The sequence below is a fragment of the Schistocerca gregaria genome, chromosome 9, assembly GCF_023897955.1.
Source record: "Schistocerca gregaria isolate iqSchGreg1 chromosome 9, iqSchGreg1.2, whole genome shotgun sequence".
Classification (NCBI taxonomy): Eukaryota; Metazoa; Arthropoda; class Insecta; order Orthoptera; family Acrididae; genus Schistocerca; species Schistocerca gregaria.
In genome coordinates, this window is record NC_064928.1 from 234,294,438 (window position 1) to 234,317,157 (window position 22,720).

General features: G+C 40.3%; 1 protein-coding gene across 2 annotated transcripts in view; it reads right to left on the reverse strand.

Annotated features, from left to right (window-relative positions):
* The window catches only part of LOC126291798 (luciferin sulfotransferase-like), a 242,722-nt gene that overhangs the window by 41,830 nt on the left and 178,172 nt on the right, over positions 1–22,720 (reverse strand). For both annotated transcript variants that reach the window (XM_049985495.1, XM_049985494.1), the window contains 2 exons: positions 16,779–16,878; positions 11,998–12,139 (listed from right to left, as the gene is read on the reverse strand). In XM_049985495.1, coding sequence (XP_049841452.1) covers positions 11,998–12,139; positions 16,779–16,878 — 242 coding nt within the window. The remainder of the gene's footprint in view (positions 1–11,997; positions 12,140–16,778; positions 16,879–22,720) is intronic.

Sequence of the window (22,720 nt, forward strand, 5' to 3'; positions counted from 1 at the left end):
CGAGGGCACAGAGGACAATGCGACTGCAGGGATTATCTCGCGTACGCCTCCAGAGAGACCCACATTCTCACCATATATGTCCACACACTACATTTGTAGTGTCTCTACCCTACTCATTACTCGTGGAAGACATTCTTACCAAGTCCCGTAAGAGTTCGGGTAGTATGTGGATATGGACATGGTGTCTGTTCTTTCTGACATGTGCGAAGAACAGACGCCATATCCATGTAAGTATACAGTTCTGGCAATATCGGTCATGGCCTTCATCTTCGACGCGCGGGATTACCCGAGCGGTCTTAGGCGCTGCAGTCATGGACTGTACGGCGGGTCCCGGCGGAGGTTCGCGTCTTCCCTCGGGCATGGGTGTGTGTGTTTGTCCTTAGGATAATTGAGCTTAAGTAGTGGGTAAGCTTAGGGACTGATGACCTTAACAGTTAAGTCCCATAAGATTTCACACACATTTGAACATTTTTGAATGTTCATCTTCTGTGCGGATGCAGCATTTTTGTCCATCTAGAATAGTGGTTTTTGAGGTATTTAATGACACATGAACACGCCACTGGATGATGAATCTGTAACAACGTAAGTGTCTGCTCTACACCGAATGTTATCTACTTATATATTCCTCAGAAATAAACTATTTTAAGAGGACATTAGCTCAGCAGACACTCAGTAGAGGTACAGTTTTTCATACTAATTGAGAATGACTAGACACTAATTGGTCATTGTAATAAATCAATGTGCAACTGGAGCAGCTATGTTAGAGTACTTATGGACAAAACTATATTCTAAACTTCATTTACTGTTCCCCTTTCTATCTTATACATTTATTCTCTCAGAGGTGTACTGAAGTTTATTACTTTGTTTGTAAACTAAAACACAGATTTCATTTCTCCTGTTCCACATTAAAGTCTTATCCTCATGTCTCACAATATAGGTAAGTAAAATCAAATGCACAGATGTTGGAGCAAGTGACAAAAACCACTAGCGACCATTCAGTGGAAATATTGACAAAGATTGGTTCCTGTGTTACAAACTATTGGTATATCCTTCAGTAACTGAAAAAAAAATTATCTTCTATTGTTTCAAATTCTTCAGATTTCCACATATAAGGGGAACGTCCTGTGCAAAATACCACATATGAAGTATGTATGTACATTAAGTGCTTCAATTCTGTATCAGATTATTGAATGTGTGTGCGCACACGCATGTACACACCTGTTTTCTGAATTATATACTGTCGTGTGAATGTGGGTGGTCTTCGTTCCACATTTGACAACTTTTATGTTAACGTGCGACTGTCACAGACCTTTTCTGAACCCAGCAGTAAAGGATACTAAGAATGAAGTTCGTGAGCTTGTTCCATATCAGCCTGCAAGTCATGGCAAGGACCAAAGTGATACAACTCTTACGGGACTTGGTAAGAATGACTTCCACGAGTAATGAGTGTGTTGAGTAGGGACACTACGAATGTAGTGTGTGGACATATAAGGTGATAATGTGGGACTCGTGGGAGGCGTGCGCGAGATAGCCCCTGCAGTCGCATTATTATCTGTGCCCTCGGTGGCTCAGATGGTTGCGGCACGGCAGCTGAGCGTGTTCGGTCAGAGAGCTGGTTGGCCTCTGTAATAACAAAACTAATTGGAAGGATCAACAAACGAACTTGAACGGATATCATGTCCGCAACGACCAGACACAATGAACAAAAGAGATGGATAGAGCGTCTGCCATGTAAGCAGGAGATCCCGGGTTCGAGTTCCAGTTGGGGCACACATTTTTCGCCTGTCCCCGTTGATACGTATCAACGCCCGTCAGCAGCTGAAGGTATTAACATATAATTCTAACTTCGTTCTAGACGGCTGCACGTCATCAATAATATCTGTTCTCTCGGACATGTCCGAAACAACAGATACTATAGCCATATAAGTATAAAGAAAGAAAGTGAGTAATAGTGGAACAGGGTACTCTCCGCCACGTACCACACGGTGGCTTACGAAATGTGTTTGTAGTTGTAGACGTACTGATACGAAACATAGGCCTTCATTTGAGCAAATAATTTCTGAGAAGTTGTATCTGAAGCACAGCGTTGTCTCAGAGTCATTTATAGATTCCGCGCAAACCGGAAAAGAATAGAATATATGACAATTAAACATGTATTACTATAGAGGGATGTTGAAAACTCGGTGGACTAATAAGGTAAGAGACGAGAAGATACTCCACAGAATAGTCGAGGTGAGGAACACGTAGAAAACATTGTCACAGAATGATATGAAGTATGTTAAGACATCAGGAAATAACTTATTTGCTTCTTGACGAACGTATAGAGGGCAAAACTTATGGGGATAGATAGAGAGTGGGATACGTGCAACAAATAACTGAGGATGAAGCGAGCCAGTGTTCATCTGAGATGAAGTGGTTGACAATGGTGAGACTGCATCGAACCAGTTAAAAGACTGACTACCATAAGAAGAAAAGGTTGCTTTTTCTTCATTTACAATGTCGAATGGATAATTTTTATAAAAATAATGGTAGGTAAAATTTGGTAAAATCTTTAGAGATTACCTACTTATCGTTTTTAAATTAGTCTTGAATTTGGCTTTAAATGGCTCTAGCACTATGGGACTTAACAACTGAGGTCATCAGTCCCCCAGAACTTAGAACTACTTAAACCTAACTAACCTAAGGACATCACACACATCCATGCCCGAGAAAGGATTCAAACCAGCGACCGAAGCGGTCGCGCGGTTCCAGACTGAAGCGCCTAGAACCGCTCGGCCACACCGGCCGGATCTTGAATTTGTAATATATTGTAAAATCTAGGAATTAATAATGTGCTGTAGCTTTTCACAAATGTATCGTAAATCCACTGTTCATATTTAAATGATCATCTCAGAACACACAGACGTTTGCATTATGTACTTCAAAAATTCCTTGTGTTTTGTCTTGCAAGATAGGGTGATACATTTTATTAGCTTTTGCTTAAGAAAAGATTGTCCTCCAATAGAAAATTATTAGGCCCAAACTGGAAGTCAGTGATCAGTTTTAATGCTCAGAATGGGTCTGGTTACCATAGTCTGTTGAGGACAGTAGTTGATCAGAACAGGATGGATCTACGCCGTCCGCGCCCTTCAAAGAAATGTGGCCCTGCGGACCGCCGGAAAACGAGTTCGTGCCACGAGGTAGCCTCAACGTCTCTCAGCGGTCTGGACCGCTTGTAGTAGAGCTTGGCTAAAGTCTCGTTTCCAGTAGTGTGGGACTTAACTTTCTGAACGATGCCGTGGAAGTCGGGTGAAGTAATCTATACATGCCTGCCCAGTGTGATATACCTTTTGCATTTCTTACTTTTATGTTTTCATCCTCTTTAAAAGCAAAGAGAAAAGATGAGGTGGTAGTAGCCCAGCGTAGAGCCTGTGCCTACCGTCAGGTATTTTTGACTTTCAGATGTTAAAAGACAGAGCAGTTTTTGTTCTTGTACGAGTTGTTGGAAGGAAGGTTTCGCTCAGTGAGTGAACGAGTGAGAACCGCCATTTTTTAGCGAGTAATTGCAGACCGCCATTGTGTGTATTTTCTATGTGCATCGAACAGAAATATAGTAGTGTTTTATTAACAGAATATTTGTGAGAGTTATTATTATTTCAAGTAGTAATGCAATAAGAAGAACGGAAGCCCACCTGTGTACTTCGGAAAAAAGATCCGAATATAACAACATGACCACAGTCAAGGAGACGGCGATCGGACATAATATTAATAATTGGTACGCATAAAATACTATGAAGACGATTTATTTATATAAATATAAACTAAAATTATTCCTTTCCCGTTACAGGCAATGCCTAGCTTATTGTGCTTGTCCTTCAAGCCAAAGAATTAATCTCTTTAATTCATCCACTTTAAAAAAGCCACACATTCCAACATTTCATTATCATTCGTTCCCTGTCCTATTATATTATCATTTTATTATATTATAAAGTGGCGACCGTGACAGGACTCGAACCTGCAATCTACACATACCCATTAGCATATGTGGTGTAACTTTGCAGTGTACTTTCTTGTTGATAGACAAACTGATAGTGAACTGTATACTTGGTATGGAGGTGTTCAGAAGGTATGGGGTAAAAATAGATATCAGCAGCGGGGAATGTCAATTTCATGTAGGAGAGCGCACACTGACAGTGGACTTAATAAAAACTACAACGACGAATCAGGGTAGGCAGATACCCGATATTGATGTTAAACTTAGCTACCCTCAAGTCTTAATAGCAAGGGAGACGGAATTTGATGACCCTGGCGGTGAGATCCTAGATGAGCAAACAGTAGATAGTAAAATAAGTAAATCCACTTGTCTTAACAATGAACAGCGAAGTGAACTGGCAAAATTACTCTTCAAATATCATAACATTTTTCGTAAACAACCCAGTGTTATTAGGGGATATGAATATAAAATGGAAGTGTGCCCGCATGAAACCTATTGTAGAACGTCATATGGCATTCCTTGGGCAATGAAAGACGCAGTAAGACAAGAAATAGAGCGTATGATTAGGTGGAAGGTGATTGAAACATCGCACTCGCCTTACTGCAGTCCGTTTCTCGCAGTTGGTAAAACTGACGGAACGGTGCGGCTGGTGTTAGACGCGAGAGAAATAAACAAAATCATCGTTCCTAAAAGAACAAGGCCAGAGAATCTAGAAGAGCAGTTATTAAAGTTTCATGGCGTTAAGTATTTAACATCCTCGATTTGAAAGCTTCGTACTGGTAAATTTTGTTGCATGAAGAGAGTAGAAAGTATACAGCTTTCATAAATGCCGGGAGGAGTTACCAATTTAGGGTGCTGCCTTTCGGATTAAACGTGAGCGCTGGTGTATTTATTGAAGCATTAGACAAAGTACTTGGACCGGAGTTGCTTAGCCAGGTTACACTCTACATTGACGATTTATTAATTGCAACTCAAACATGGGATGAACATGTAAGTATTCTGGAAAAGGTTTTTCAAAAATTCGATGAATACAATGTCACAGTTAACTTTAGAAAGTCTGAATTCGGAAAGGACAAAATAAAATTTTTAGGGCATATTATTTCACCAGAAGGGATCTTACCTGACCCCGGTACATTAGATGCGATACGAAATTTCCCAACACCCTATAATAAGAGACAATTAAAAGGTTTTCTAGGAATGACCTCGTTTTTCAGGAAATTTCTGCCACAACAATTGTTGAACAGTAGCTCGCTGTTAAACCTACTGCGTAAAAATCACAGTTGGCTGTGGACTAAAGAGTGTGAAAGTGATTTTGAACGCATTAAGCAGGCACTGATTAATGCACGTATCCTTAAACACCCGGATATGGAGTTGGACTTTTGTTTAAGCACTGATGCTTGTTATCAGGGGCTTGGCGCGTGTCTGTTTCAAATAATAACAAAAGATGGTAAGGAAGAAATCAGTGTAATAAGTTTTGCGAGTAGAACTCTTACAGAATGTGAAAGATCGTATTCTGTAACTGAACTGGAATTGTTGGCAGTTATTTGGTCCTTTCGTAAATTTCAATATTACCTTTGGGGAAAACATACTAAAGTTTACTGTGATCATCAAGCTTTGTCCTTTCTTCTGACATGTAAGTTGTTACATAAGAGAATAACGAGGTGGTGCATGTACCTACAGGAGTTTGATTTTGAGGTTGTGTACATAAAAGGGGAACAGAATGTTTTGGCAGATGCACTATCACGATTACCACAAGGCCTCACCGATTATCACGACTTAGAGGAAAAAAACATCTGATTTCAAAGTACTTTTAATAAATGATGGAACTTTTAAACCATATTATATCAAAATGTGCAAAAACATGCAACGTCTGCAGGAAGAAGACCCGAGATGAAGCAAGGTAATAAGATATTTGCAGTCCGGAACACACGAACAGTTAAAGCAGTATTACATTATACATAATAGCGTCCTCTTTCATAGAAGAGATCGGCGAATGGATAAGTGGTGTGTGTGCATACCTCAGGAATATGTGGACAACTTAATTCAACACACACACCGCACATGGGGACATTATGGAGTGCTAAGGTGTGCTGCAAAAATTGCAACGTATTGTTATTTCCCTAATATGAGGCGACGTATAGAGCAAGTAATCAGACGATGTGCGGTGTGTCAGAAGGTCAAACATCAAAATAGGACATGTCTCAATGTACTACACCCAATAATACCAAAGCAACCAAGGGACCTTGTATCTATTGACGCCACAGGACCTTATCCCCAAGCCCGCGGCGGGGTTAAATACATCGTAGCCTTGTATGACGTTTTTAGTAAGTATCTCCAGCTGTACGCAGTCAAAACGGTTAGGTCTGGACCAATTATAAGACGGATTCTGGAAGACTACATACCACGTATTGGGAAACCGCAAGCGGTTCTAACTGATAATGCTTCAAATTTTACATGTGACCAATGGAAATCATTTTTAAAATCACAAAACATACGTCATATTTTAGTATCCAAGTTCCACCCGGAAGCAAGTCCTGTCGAACGGTGCTTCCGTGAATTTAACAGGTTTATCCGGACATATATACCGCAGAACCAAAAGAAATGGATATAATACGTGGGTCCGTTTCAGCACATAGTAAATCACCATCACACACATCAACAGGGTACACACCGGCCGAACTCATGTTTGAAAAGGTGGAACTAGATGAATGGGCAAAACCGATACGTAAATTAGGGCACAAAGACATAGCCTTAGATGACAAAGTACGGCAAGCGCTAATAACACTGGAAGGGCAAGCTCAAATAAGGAAAGGCATTTACGACAAGAAATTGAAGAACGTAATAGAATTCCAGATTGGACAGGAGGTACTACTAAAAACTCATCCGAAATCATCGAAATTAAAGGCATTGAACAAAAAATTGCAATTGTTATATGTTGGTCCGTATATCATTGTTGACAAGCCACATCCTGGGTGCTACTTGATAGGAAATATAAAAAATGGTAAAATAAAAGGCATGTATCCACATAAAGATTTGGGGAAATTTATTAAATGAAAGTGCAAGTCCAATTCTTTCCTTATTTGTTGCGTTAATAAAACCCAAGTAGGTAGGAGGTTTGTCACTCTATGACGAATAAACCGATTGGCAGTCGGTTCCTCTCCAGCTAGGGGGTACAATATTTATATTTTCGTTACCCTCTCCCTCTTCTACTGTCCTGTTTAGTCAATAAGGAATGTTCAATTTTCTTCTACTACCTAAAATGCAGAGATGAGAATGCAACCTAGTCGTTAGAGATTTATCTTGTAATTTTGGTATTGAGCTTTCTTAAGACTTAAATATCTATAGAAACACAAGAAACTTTTTCATATTCCTTAAGAGAATACTAAATATATGGGAAGACATAAAACAATTGTACACAATAGTGGAAGAGTGAAAATCATTAGATTATGTAGTTACAATACATAAAAATAATTAAACAAGAGCGATGGAAAAGAAAGGAATTCACAGCGCGCGAGCTTTGAGCTAGCGGCACGAGCGATGAAGAGTACTGAGACGCGCAGCCGCGCTTGAAGCGGAGTGTACTTATAACAATTACATACGAAGCGGCCAACAGCTGATCGTAGGGGTCGCGTAGGCAAAAAGCACGGTTGAGTTCAGTGTCCTCAGCTAGATGCGCAAAGACACACTGCGCATCGCGACGGAAACCATTCTAGAATTTAAGCGAATCGGCATTCACGCTGCGCTGCCAACTGGACAAAACAGAAGCGACACGAAATGAAGTACCTATCAGCTCATTACTCTAACGTAAATCAGTTACACAAACAAAACGAACACAGACATTTTTCCACAAGATGGAGACTATACTGTAAAGAGCACTAATTTTAAGAGTATATCATTAAGTTAAGCATACGTTGTTTTAAGAAAAGGACCGCATCGGTGCAAGTAAAGTATAAGGAGCGTAGAATACGCTAAAATTGTGAACTTAACATAGGCAATTGAATCAAAGGAGAAGAAAATATACACAGATATTCCTATCAGACTATATACAACAGTATTAAGAGAAGTTTAAAAGAAAAGTAACAACATGTACACTTAAAAGAACACGATTAGCACTGAACTTTATTGAGAACTAAGCGGCTTACATACAGCACGCAAGTCAGTGACGATGGGAAACGTAGAATGAAATATACATATAGAAAAATGCGTGTGACGGAGACGTAAACTACAAAATAACATATCGTACGAGATTTAGCGAGAGGAGCAATTGTGCACTTATAAGACTACACTTCTTTACAGACAACATTAGAATTAGCGAGCGTGACGTATAGGGAGAATACATACCCACAAATTTGCTATTACACAACTCACTTATGTTAGTTGCTATTAATTACATGGTACCTTATACGAAAAGCATAAGCAGCTGAGTAAAACTGTCAACATGAATCGTACAACTTGCGGGAGATAAGCTAAGTAAATACGAAAACTAACCAATACGCACACAACGTAATTATACGAACTAAAACAAAATCACTGAGGTAAGTACTGTATGTTAAAAAAAATCAATATACAGAAACAAATTAATTTCACTGCTGGATAATACTTGGAAGTAGAGAGAGTGTGAAAAGTTTTAGATTCGATTGGAGGTATTAATTAGTTAATCTACGTTTGTGGTGACATAACATGCATGAATGAATCTAGGAAGAGAATGAAAGTGTATTAGAGTAATATGAGTTTATTTATATTTGTGAGAAGAAATAAATAGGGCGGTGGTTCTAGTGTAAGAACCCTGTAGGTAATACATGAGTATAAATGGCGATTTATGTGGAAGATTTTTTAATGAATAATTACATGGATATACGGCGATGAATATGAAGATTAATTTTGCAGTGGTACCTAGGAAAGGGCCACAAAGGCGACGTAAGAAAGAATAGATTATATAGTTGTAAGTCTTAGAATGAATGGTTGTATGAGTGTGGAAATCAAAGTATGATGATGTATGTACGGTAAGTAATTATGAAAACGACCATCTTGAAGAAGCAGTGAAGAATAAAGAAGAAACAGTGGAGTCCATAGTAACAAAGGTACACGCTACATTTAAAGTACACTACAATACAGTTATCTGCTACACAGGCATCAGAAAGTAAAACAAATTAATATGAAAAATATTTCTTTAGCGACTAACTGTTACAGCTTGAGCAACTATAAGGTGAATATTAATGAAAATATGATGTACGATTCGTATGAGGAACGAGCACAAAATGCAGTGAAACAATATTTTCTACACTGAGTTCTTGACACACGCAGAAGCGAAAACAGTACTTTAACATAAGCACGTTCTTCTTTCGCGGGAACTGTCCTCAACAGACTCTGGTAACCAGACCCATTCTGAGCATTAAAACTGATCACTGACTTCCAGTTTGGGCCTAATAATTTTCTATTGGAGGACAATCTAAATATATGGCCATTGTTCATATTTAAATGATCATCTCAGAACACACAGACGTTTGCATTATGTACTTCAAAAATTCCTTGTGTTTTATCTTGCAAGATAGGGTGATACATTTTATTAGCTTTTGCTTAAGAAAAGATTGTCCTCCAATAGAAAATTATTAGGGGCAAACTGGAAGTCAGTGATCAGTTTTAATGCTCAGAATGGGTCTGGTTACCAGAGTCTGTTGAGGACAGTAGTTGATCAGAACAGGATGGATCTACGCCGTCCGCGCCCTTGAAAGGAATGTGGCCCTGCGGACCGCCGGAAAACGAGTAGCGTTCGTGCCACGAGGTAGCCTCGAAGTCTCTCAGCGGTCTGTACCGCTTGTAGTAGAGCTTGGCTAAAGTCTCGTTTCCAGTAGTGTGGGACTTAACTTTCTGAACGATCCCGTGGAAGTCGGGTGAAGTAATCTATACATGCCTGCCCAGTTAGCCTGGTCCCCGGCACGACTCCACCCAGCGGACTAGGGTCGAGGTCCGGTGAGCCGGCCAGTCTGTGGATGGTTTTTAGGCGGTTTTCCATCTGCCTTGGCGAATGCGGGAAGTTCCCATTATTCCGCCTCAGCGGAATGTGGCGATTGCCGCGCAAACAAGTTCTCCACGTACGCGTACACCACCAGAACTCTACCACGCAAACATAGGCGTTACACTCGTCTGGTGTGAACATTCCCGGGGGAGGGGGTGGTAGGATGGGGGGGGGGGGGCAGGCGGGTGTCCACCGGGGGCCGAACAGCACAATAACCCTGGGTTCGGTGTGGGGCGGCGGAGGGGTGAAGTGGACTGCAGTAGTCGTCGTGGGGTTGTGGACCACTACGGCTGCAGCGGGGACGGAGCCTCTCCGTCGTTTCTAGGCCCCCGGTTAACATACAATACAATACAATATATACATTATTTTCGGAAATGCCAACCGTATGTGATACCAAGTGGGAAGTGGATTTACTTACACGTGAAGAACTGATTTGAGATTTTTGTGGCAGTTTGACAAAATCTTCACAGTCAAACTTTGAACTACCGAGCACTGAATGAAAATCTCCAGGTAGGAACCTTTATGTTATTTCTATTTCAGATGAACCACATCGTTTTTTAAAAAAAAATGGCCGCCGTGATTGTAGTAGAATCATTTTCAGAATTTATGTAGTTTAAATAAAGACATTTGGTATACTATTTTGATGAAAGTTGTGTCGGTTCGTGGTGTTTCTTCTAGGGCTTCACTAGAAGACAGGTAACAAAGTTCCAAGCAATTAACATAAAATGACGAAAATGAATAACGTAATAAATACTGTAGGGATATACACCAACCTTACTATGAATGCTTCTATGACAAATCCATTCGCTTCTCGTTTAGAGCAGAGAATCTGTTGGCCGGTCAGTTGGTTGGTTTGGAGGAGGGGACGAAACAGCGAGGTCATAAGTCCCATCGGATTAGGGAAGGATGAGGAGAGAAGTGGCCGTGCCCTTTCAAAGGAACCGTCCCGGAACTTGCCTGAAGTGATTTAGGGAAATCACGGAGAACCTAAGTCAGGATGGCCGGACGCGGGTTTGAACCTTCGTCCTCCCGAATGCGGTTCCAGTGTGCTAACCACTGCACCACCTCGCGGAGAATCTGTCAATGGTGCGTTCACTGAATACCATGCTGCATACGAAGTCTTTCTCCATGGATGGCACTGCATGTGAAATTATCTGCTCCGAAACTGTGGATCCGGCGCTGATATCGTTCGTCTTGCGCGGTTTTTACCTATTCTCCATTTCGACAACCTCTTTCAACCCTGTCCCTAGGGGTGAAATCTCATCTGGTCTGCAAGAATTGAGAAAATTAGAAAGATATTAATAACAGTGACAGAGTAACATGCTAGCATTACAGTTGAGGCACGATCTTCAGGTAGTACTTCAAAAGGAGGTAATGCGATCAAATACTGTTGGTGGGAGCATACAGAAAATAAAATAATATAAAATAAAGTACTGCTGGAATTTGGTCACCAAGGGGAGGAGATGTAGTGTAAAGTTTCTGATCACAAACTTTGCCACAATTTCCAGTATTAAATTCCAAACCTCTTCGCAGTGTCGCATGAAGTGGGTACTTTGACACAATTGATTGTGATCCCTCCATGGGATGGGGAAGTTAAGGTAGGTGGCGCATATGCTGCTATTAGAGAGGAGTAACCTGTATGTCAAACAGCGTTTCAGTGTCTCTCATTTCTCCCTCACTGTCATCAGCTAATGAGCCTAATATTCCATATCCAACCATCACAATCACGCACACACAACTAATACGCAGAATCTCGTATTTCGTGAAAGAGAGTTACCAATGTGCGCCAGGAAAGACGGTCTCTTCAAACAGACAGCAGGATATACCTCTCCTTGTGTCCCAGTCAACAGTTACACACAAATTATTGATGAAATTATGTGCTACAACTTCTGTACGACAGTGTAGGAGTTGCAATTTGTTACGTCTGACAGTGTTCTGTAAGTACTCAGGTGTGGCTCATGTGAAGAAGGAAGGAAGCATCAAAGGAAGAAAAGGAATGGTCATTTACCTTAGGCTTCACTGTCCATAGCTGCTTCGGAAGTAGTTGCAAGGGAAGATGACTTTTGATAAGTCTCGGCGACTTAAGTTTCGCACAGGCGTCCATCGTATGAGTTCCCATATTCGTCAGTGTCTTCAGAAGTGAGGAAAATCTGCAAAGAAATTCAGGCTATACTCTGCGATAGGCAAAAATTACGTATAGTGAAATATAACATGCTAAACATATATGTATTATGTACTGTGATAATCCAAAAATTATACTGAGGGTAAAAACAACATGCCATGTGCTATTATGTACGAGGGTTGTTCGGAAAGTAGGAAACGAGAGGTCGCGAAATGGAAACCACAGCGAAAATCAAAACTGTTTTCTTTCCACATTTAGCTACACCTTCCAGGTACTTCTCTACATAGTCGCCGCTCCGACTTAGAGGTAAATCTTTGTTTTTTATTTTTTGTTCGGTTGGCGGTACAAGTTTGAAATACGAGGATTGAAAACAAGGAATATGAGTTTTATTGATTTGTATTGTGAAGTGAAATGACTGAAAATATATGTGTGATTCTCCGGAAAGTCCACTAGTTTTCACATAATTTTTGTAGCAGCAACACATTCATCCTCTAGACGGTCATACAAAAGTTAAACGAACTCACAAAAAAGAGGAGCAACAAAAAAGATGAGTATTATTAATAAAACTGGTTCTTTAATCCGACCGTCGCTATCTCTCGCTGCAGTGTGTCACTATCTCAGCGTGACAAGTGCTGTGAAAATGTGACCGGCCGCCCAAATTACTTACTTACTTCAAAAATTAGTAAGTCAACTTTGGGCTACAAGAGGGTGGTGACGGTCGGAAATTGTAGCTTAAGAAATTTCACAACCAAATCAGTCTGGCGGCTGCTTTAGCACCCGAGGGTTAGGCAACCACTTAGACATCTTTTGGGTCCGGTTTGCCTATCTTCAGGTGCTAGAGAAGCCGCCAGACTGAACTGGTGTCACAGGTTCTGACAGGTGTATTTCTAACGTGCTCAACAAAGTTGCTACTTGGGCGACGATCGTGGCGCTGCCTGTTCTCTGAATTCAAACGGAATCCTGTCGCTGCAGCACGCGCGACAGTGAAATATTTTACTGAAGACAGGGATTAGTGATATTGGTATATAATTTGAAACTTCTTCTTTACTTCCCTTCTTATGGACTGGCAGAATTACACTTATTTTTATGGCATTTGGGTATATGTTTTCATTAATACGACAGTTGATAAGATAGGTAAGGGGTTTAGTTATTTAATTGGCAAATTTCTTTAACACCACACTTGAGATACCATCCCATCCAGATGAATGCTTGTGCTTTGCTTTTGTATTGTGTTAAATATGTCCTGTTGATCACATCCATAAATCCTGGCTCTATACCACCCGTGACATCATTTGGTGTGCCCGTCTGTAGATCTATACGGTCAAACAGAGAGACAAAATGCTTATTGAATAAGTTACATACTTCATTTGGACATTTCACTAGATGGCCCTCGTGTCTGATGCTAACTGGTTCTTGCTGATGGCTTTACGATGTTTATTGATTAGTCTCCAGGATGCCTTACCTATGTAGGCTGAACTCTCTACTGCATCATTGTTTATCTGTTTCCTCAAGCGTAAAAGGTCAGTCTTAAAAGATTTTTTGGCATGACTGTACTTTAACTTAAATATAATTAGCTTTGTTTCCTTATATAAACAGTCAAGATCATATACAGGGAGATCCATTGATAGTGACCGGGCCAAATAAGCATCAAACGAAAAAAACTACAAAGAACGAAACTCGTCTAGCTTGAAGGGGGAAAGCAGATGGCGCTATGGTTGGCCCGCTAGATGGCGCTGCCATAGGTAAAACGGATATCAACTGCGGTTTTTTAAAATAGGAACCCCCATTTTTTATTACATATTCGTGTAGTACGTAAAGAAATATGTATGTATTAGCTGGACCACTTTTTTCGCTTTGTGATAGATGGCGCTGTAATAGTCACAAACTTTAACGTGGCATCACGTAACATTCCGCCAGTGCGGACAGTATTTTCTTCGTGATACATTCCCCGTGTTAAAATGGACGTTTACCAATTGTGGAAAGGTCAATATTGTGTTGATGTATGGCTATTGAGATCAAAATGCCCAACGGCCGTGTGCTATGTATGCTGCTCGGTATCCTGGACGACATCATTTAAGTGTCCGGACCGTTCACCGGATAGTTAATTTATTTAAGGAAACAAAAAGTGTTCAGCCACATGTGAAACGTCAATCACGATCGTCAACGAATGATGATGCCCAAGTAAGTGTTTTAGCTGCTCCTGCTGCTAATCCGCACATCAGTACAGACAAATTGCGTGAGAATCGGGAATCTCAAAAATGTCGGTGTTGGGAATGCTACATCAACATCCATTGCACCCGTACCATATTTCTATGCACCATATTTCTTTACGTACTACACGAATATGTAATAAAAAATACAGGTTCCTATTTAAAAATACGCAGTTAATATCCGTTTGACCTATGGCAGCCCCATCTAGCGGGCCAACCCTAGCGTAATCTGGTTTCCCCCTTCAAGCTAGACAAGTTTCGTTCTTTGTAGTTTTTTCGTTTGGCGCTTATTTCGTAAGATATTTGGCCTGGTCACAATCAATGGGTCACCCTGTATATTCTGCCTCAACTTAATCAGCCTAGGTGTAAATTTCAGCCTAATATTACTTTCAAGGCGAGTGTTGCTTTTTACCCTGGTCATTTGTTTGAGAGGGCAGCAGCAGTCGAAATGATTCAGCACTGTCCTATAAAATTTTCCCCATTTGTTTTCTGACCCTTTAGTTTAGTAAATAATGTCCCATTTCTCCTCTGCTAATTTAGTTTTGAAGACGCTGATATTGGCGCTATTCAGGATCCGCTTCTACTCAATTATCTTAGTTGCTGTTAGTACAGCAAACCTTAAATATTCTAACTCCTGGCAATAGCGATCTGAGTCATGAAAATCAACACTTTGAAAGTTAACACTGTCTTTTACATTTTTGTTGACAATTACACAATCTAACTTACTGGAGCTTGACTCTTACTCTATTGCCAGGTTCACTATATTTGTGAGAGTATATGAGCTTAATATATCTGTTATTTTCAAATTGGTTATACCACAGGAGTTTGCATCAATATTTAAGTCACCAACTATGCTAAGGTAAGTGAGGCCTGTTTATCTAATTGCCCTGTTAAGTCTATCAAGACAGTACAACACATAGGCATCTGGTGGGCGGTACATACCAATAACTTTACGTTTAGCTAACCTGCTTGAATGAGCGTTTATGTGGACCACAGCACCAGCCATTTCAGTTGTTCCTTCAAAAAAAAAAAAAATGATTCAAATGGCTCTGAGTACTATGGGACTCAACTGCTGTGGTCATAAGTCCCCTAGAACTTAGAACTACTTAAACCTAACTAACCTAAGGACATCACACACATCCATGCTCGAGGCAGGATTCGAACCTGCGACCGTAGGAGTCGCGCGGTTCCGGACTGAGCGCCTAGAACCGCTAGACCACCGCGGCAGGCAGTTGTTCCTTCCTTGCACTATTGTTCAACAACTGAGATGTTCATTTATAAATATTGCCTACTCACCCCCTTTGTGCTATTTCCTGCAGTAACTATCCACTAACAGATTACTATCTGATTTGTAATAATCAATTTCATTGTCTTTTAGTCCATGTTCTGTAATTACTAACAGGTGTGGTGAATCCTCATCCTCAAATACTTGTAGCAAATTAAGTTTATTCCTAAGATACTGCAAGTTTAGATGCATTATCCTAAAGGGCACTGATATTTTACAACACCTTGTGACATGGAATTCTGAATCAGTCGATTTATTACACATGTCTTTAACACTGCACTATAATGACGATTTACTCACTTCCAAGTCGGTTTGTTCAGTATATGAACAGGGTTCTTTCCACTCCAAGGGGTATAGTTCAATAAAACCGCGTTGCTTGAAACTGAGGCTAAAAAAAAAAAAAACTTGTTAATCGTAATCTAAGATGATCGGGTCCATGTTTTTCTGCAGCTTCTTTCAAAGTTCCGTTATCTAGTTCACTAACTTGAGCTTTCCATTTATGTTTGAGTGAAGTCCGTGCCTGGTATGTTCTTCACGGTTCAGTTTGCTTATGTCTAGCAAGGGCACATGATTTAGGTTTTTACATGGTTTCTGCAGTTCCAAATTATAGCGCTCAATATCTGTATTTATACACGACCACTGAGGGAGATTATGTCGCTCTGGTAGGTTTATTGGGGTAACATTTGTGTTGTACAGTTTTGGCGCGAGTGCTTACTTGCTCTCGTTTTTGTAAACATAGTTGGCGCCGACAATGATTACAACGTGGTCGTCTTTTTTCAAATTGTTTGTTTCTGATAAATTCTCAACTACAGCACTTAATGTAGCTCCGGGTTTAACTTTTGCGAATACTGAATATTCATTGTGTAAAGCTTCATGAAGGGCAGCTGAAAGAAGAAAGCAATGGATCGCAGAAAATGGAGAGGCAAAGGATTTGCTAATATAGCAGAAAACTGATGTGACACATTTTCAGTCTTCACCACTGTTTCCGCTTAATGTCCTGCTACAGATGATAGCAGTGATCCTCGTTCAGTTTACATATAGTGTTTCACAACAGGTGCATCTGCGTGGTGTCTGTTTTTCCGAAAGAAATGACATCGTGCATTCAAATAAAATAATGTATAGATAAACGGAATGGACAAACATGAAAATACTTCACCTTTGTATATACTTACTCCAGAAATGGAGTCCGTTCAAGCAGAGGAATTTTGTACGCTGTCTCATAATCGAAATTATTCATGATTAACCAGATCATCTCCTGGCACCAAGTCATACCTGTGGGCAGATAGTCATGGTTAGCGACAGAACTTATTTCAGCGCCTGTTGTTACAAATTTATGTTAACGATTTTCTCAGACAGTGCTCTTCATTACAGGGACATGGAAACAGGAAGATGAAAGACGCTTCTAAGCTGTCTTTATCTAACAATAAGGAACAGAAAAATATTCAGGAAACATTACTCCCACGTAGAAGAAGATAATGTGTTTGTTATACGGACATGTGTTATATGGAGATGGGTTCAGAATAATTATCCGACCAAATGTATCAAGACACTTATCAGTGGAAATTAATTTGGTGTGTCTCCATCATTGACTATTGTGACGCCTTGAGATCTGCTGGGAACAGTAAGGTGCCTGAAAATCTGTTGAGGAATGACAACCCATTCTCCCTCAAGAGTGCAAATCAGAGAAGGCGATGATTTTAGACACTAGGGCCTGGAGCGAATTGGCGTTGTAACTCATTCCAGAGGTGTTCCATTGGCTTTAGATTCCGACTCTGAGCAGGCCAGTGGATTTCAGGAACATTATTTTCCACAAGACATTGCTTCACAGATAATGCCTTATGAAGAGGGTATTGTTAAGATAATACCATCATCATCATCTCCAAACTGTATGTGGTACACAATGCTATAAAATGTTTTGATATTCTTCCGCATCAAAGGTTTTTGTTAGTCACAATAAGGAGACCTACCCTAACCAGGAAAACTACCCCCATGCCCTAACAACACCTCCTACGTACTGCACTATTGGCAGTACAGAGGGTGGCAGATGACGCACTCCAGGCGCTCGCCAAATCCAAACAATTTCATCAGATTGCCACAGGTTTATTCACGACTACAAATCACCTGTTTCCAATCACCCACTGTACAGAGGCGTCATTCTTCAGACTACCTCAAGCGTAACACAATACTGACTACAGATATGTATTTCTTGTAAAGAACAGCTCGAACATTGTACCCACTATTTTCAACTTTCTGCGTACAGTAATTATGGTAACAAAACTGCCAATAGCATTATGGACCTCACGAGCGATTCTTCCCACAGATTTCATGCGAATTTTTACAATAACTTTCTGCAATGTTTTAGAGTCAGTATATGAGTTCTGCTTGGTCTTGGTTTAGTTGTAGTTGTTCATTCGCCTTTCCACTTCTCAATCACACCACCAACAGTGGACTTGGATAGTTTTATAAGTGTTGAAATGTCCCTGATGCAGTCGTTGCTCAGAATCACACCACCAACAGTTGACTTGGTAGGTTTATAAGGGTTCCAATGTACCTGATGTACTCGTTACTCACAATCTCACCACCAACAGTTGGATTGGGCAGGTTTATAAGGGTTGAAACGTCATTGATGTATTCGTTACACAGAATCGAACCACCAACAGTTGATCTGGGCAGGTTTATAAGGGAATTTGAAGCCATTTTGACTATTTTTCGACCGTGACTGTCTCAAGAAATATATAAAGGTTTTTTTTTATATTGCCACTACCAGTCACAAACTTTCTCAACTACTGTATTATTTATTTAGCGACATCTTTCGAGGGTTAAACCTCATCTTCAGGCTAAATGGCACAACAAAAACAACTTTTCAATAAGGTCATACTGATATTACGTAGTCTTTTCGTAAGTGCTCTGGTCATCCTGTTGACAAAGTTTGTGATTAGTAGCGGTAATTAAAAAAAAACTTTTACTGGTTTATAAGGGTTGAAATGTCCTTGACGTATGCGTTACTCATAATCACATCACCAACAGTTGACTTGGAAGGTTTGTAAGGGTTGAAATGTCCCTGATGTACTCGTTACTCAGAATCACACCACCAACAGTTGAATTGGGCAGCTTTGCGAGGCTTGAAATGACCCTGATGTACTCGTTACTCAGAATCACGCCACCAACCGTTGACTTAGGCAGATTTATAATGGTTGAAATGTCCCTAAGATACTCGTTACTCAGAATCACCCCCCAACAGTTTACTTGGGTAGCTTTATAAGGGTTTAAATGTCCCTGATGTACTCGTTACTCATAATCACACTACCAGTTGTTGACTTGGGCAGGTTTATAAGGATTGAAACGAGCTTGATGTACGCATTACTCACAATCACGCCACCAACAGTTGACTCGGGCTGGTTTATAAGGATTGAAATGTCCTTGGTGTATCCATTACTCAGAATCGCATCACCGACTGTTGACTGGGGCAGGTTTGTAAGGTTTGAAATGTGCCTGATATACACGTTACTCAGAATCACATCACCAACAGTTGAGTTGGACAGGTATATGAGGGTTGAATGTCCCTGATGTTCATGTTACTCATAATCACACCACCAACAGTTGAACTGGGCAGATTTGTAGGGGTTGAAATGTCCCTGATGTACTCGTTACTCAGAATCACACCACCAACAGTTGACTTGGGGAGGTTTATAACGGTTAAAATGCCCCTGATGTACTTGTTGCTCATAATCACATCACCCACAGTAGACTTAGGTAGGTTTGTAAGGTTTGAAATGTTCCGGATGTATCCATTACCCAGAATCACTTGGACGGGTTTATACAGGCTGAAATGTCCCTGATGTATTTCTTATTCAGGTGACATTCGATGACCAGTCCACATCTGTGGTCACTATGGTCTCCTGAGCTGCCCGTTCTCCTGTACTCCCTACGTTTATAGTGGCGTTTCCGCCTCCCGTGAGATCCAGTCATGAATTCCGCATTACATAGGGATGTCCGGATACTTTAGATCAGTTATTGTACACTAGAACTCATTTTCCGCAACTCATCACAGTACGCTGATGGTGGGGAGGTCTATTAGAACGTACAAGAATACCATATGAAACCTTTACATTAAAAACTCCGTAAGTCCTCTGTTACGACCTATACAAACGTGTAACAACCATCGTGCTGAATCTCTGACGTGGTAATGCATCGTCCAAATGATCTGTAGCCCTTCACAATATGGGCACAGTCACGACTGCATCTAAAAATTGGAGTTCACTATAGAGGTGGCTAGAAATGCACTTCACAAGTTAAAGTTTGAAAGAAATCTATTTCATTCCTTTCGTCGTCTACACTTAAATTAGCAAAGTTGATCCCTGCTTCTCTTAGCTATATCGCCTAACGTTACTATCGATTGTAGTCGCACCATAGTCTTTGGCTGACCAGAGGTCACTCTGGCGAAGTGAACTATTTGCCTCTTCCACGAGAGAGTCAGTCAAGCTGGTCTGTAAGTCCTTTTTCTGTACGCAGAAGGACCGTGCCGTTAAACGAGCGGTAGATACAGAGGGAGAAGTGAGCCAGTATACAATGGAATAATACTGCAGTTTGCCAAATTAACTCTCTAGCATGGCTCTGATTCTATTATTATTAGCTATTCAGATTTTTGATCGCATATTTACATCTGATAGTTGGTAACATTTTGCTAGTATATTTGAAGGCTTGTGCTGTATAATGGCACTAAATCATATGTGGTGTGTATACAGAAAGGTCGTGATAAAAAATTGCAAGAAAAATAAATACATTATACTTTATTTTCTAAACATCTGGTAGTGGTAGAAATTCGGAATCTGGTTTCCTAATTTATACCAGAAACGTATAAATTGTACCAGCTTTCATAACTGTGCTTCTTAGCTTAAAGATATGTCCTATTCTAAGTTAAAGAAAATATTCCATATTTTAGTTATTACATAAATATTTTCAGGCATTGCAATATAATTTTTCCCGTCATTTCTCCAACCCTGCCACACTTTGAAGGAAGTCACAGTTTGCGTTTCATGCAACTGATCATTTCATCCATTTTCCATACGATCTTCCTCATTCAACTCCTGTACTTTTTGTGTGTCGATCCTTGTAGTGTATGCTTACAGACTGTTCAGTATGAAATAAAAATTAAAACACCTGATTTGCATTTAATTTAGTTGTGCAACTAGTTTCGGTGCTCCAGTGCAACACGTTCAGGCCCCTTAAACAACGGAAATTGGGAAGAACCCAATCTCGCGTGCAGTCATAATGAGAGCCAATATTAGATAACTGGTTTCTGTAGGTCTCTTGTTAACACTCTACTATTACTTCGTTCATCAAGGCATTGGTCAATGAATGCGGTGATAGTGTCGTGAAATCCAGCAGTCTACACACACAAGTTCTTTAACATTGGCTCCTGTTACGATTGCACACGAGACTGGGTTCCTCCCAATTTATGTTGGTCAAGAGCCTAAAGATAGTGTAATGGAACACCGAAACTGGTTGCATACGTAAATTAAGTGCAAAATGGACGACTGCAGGTGATTTAATTTTCATTTAACTCCCCATACTATTTCTCAGTTTCACGAATGAGTTTCTGTTTGGCCTTTCCCGCATAGTCTCGAAAACATTTCTTTTTGACAGATGTTTCCTCGATGGACAACTAGACGTCACGTTTTGCTTGCATAGCTTCTTCTGTATTCAAATTAGAGATCACTGCGTTTTCCTCTGTAATGACGAAGTTATCTTAATTCCGACATGCTTAAAATGAACATAATCTCTTAAAATGTAAGAAAATGCTCTTCCATTCCGTTTTCAACTTTTTAGAATACCCTTTAATCGGATAAAAGCTTTTATATCTCAATTTGCATTTGCATTTTTATTTTCAGCATGCCTCTTAGTTCTTTGGCTTAAGCACATTTCATATGTGTGCAGATTCATTTAATCCGTCGTCCCCATATACTCGTAGATGTATTATTATAGCTATCAATCTGTACATTGAGCAAGCAGTAAAGGAAACAAATGAAAAATTCGGAGTAGGTATTAAAATCCATGGAGAAGAAATAAAAACTTTGAGGTTCGCCGATGACATTGTAATTCTGTCAGAGACAGCAAAGGACCTGGAAGAGCAGTTGAACGGAATGGACAGTGTCTTGAAAGGAGGATATAAGATGAACATCAACAAAAGCAAAACGAGGATAATGGAATGTAGTCGAATTAAGTCGGGTGATGCTGAGGGAATTAAATTAGCAAATGAGACACTTAAAGCAGTAAAGGAGTTTTGTTGTTGGGGAGCAAAATAACTGATGATGGTCGAAGTAGAGTGGATATAAAATGTAGACTGGCAATGGCAAGGAAAGCGTTTCTGGTTCAAATGGCTCTGAGCACTATGGGACTTAACATCTGTGGTCATCAGTCCCCTAGAACTTAGAACTACTTAAACCTAACTAACCTAAGGACATCACACACATCCATGCCCTAGACAGGATTCAAACCAGCGACCGTAGCAGTCGCGCGGTTCCGGACTGAACGCCTAGAACCGCTAGACCACCGCGGCCGGCGGCGTTTCTGAAAGGGAGAAATTTATTAACATTGAGTATAGATTTAAGTGTCAGGAAGTCGTTTCTAAAAGTATTTGTATGGAGTGTAGCCACGTATGGAAGTGAAACATGAATAATTTGGGCAAGAAGAGAATAGAAAGAAGCTTTCGGAATGTGGTGCTACAGAAGAATGTTGAAGATTAGATGGGTAGATCACATAACTAATGAGGAGGTATTGAATAGAATTGGGGAGAAGAGGAGTTTGTGGCACAACTTGACTAGAAGAAGGGATCGGTTGGCAGGATATGTTCTGAGGCATCAAGGGATCACCAATTTAGTATTGGTGGGCAGCGTGGAGGGTAGAATTCGTAGAGGGCGACCAAGAGATGAATACACGAAGCATATTCAGAAGGATGTAGGTTGCAATAGGTACTTGGCGATGAAGAAGATTGCACAGTATAGAATAGCATGGAGAGCATCAAACCAGTCTCAGGTTTGTAGACCACAACAACAAGCAATTTATCTCTGCCTTAATTCCCATAACCTCTTCCTGATACGACCTGCCATGAATT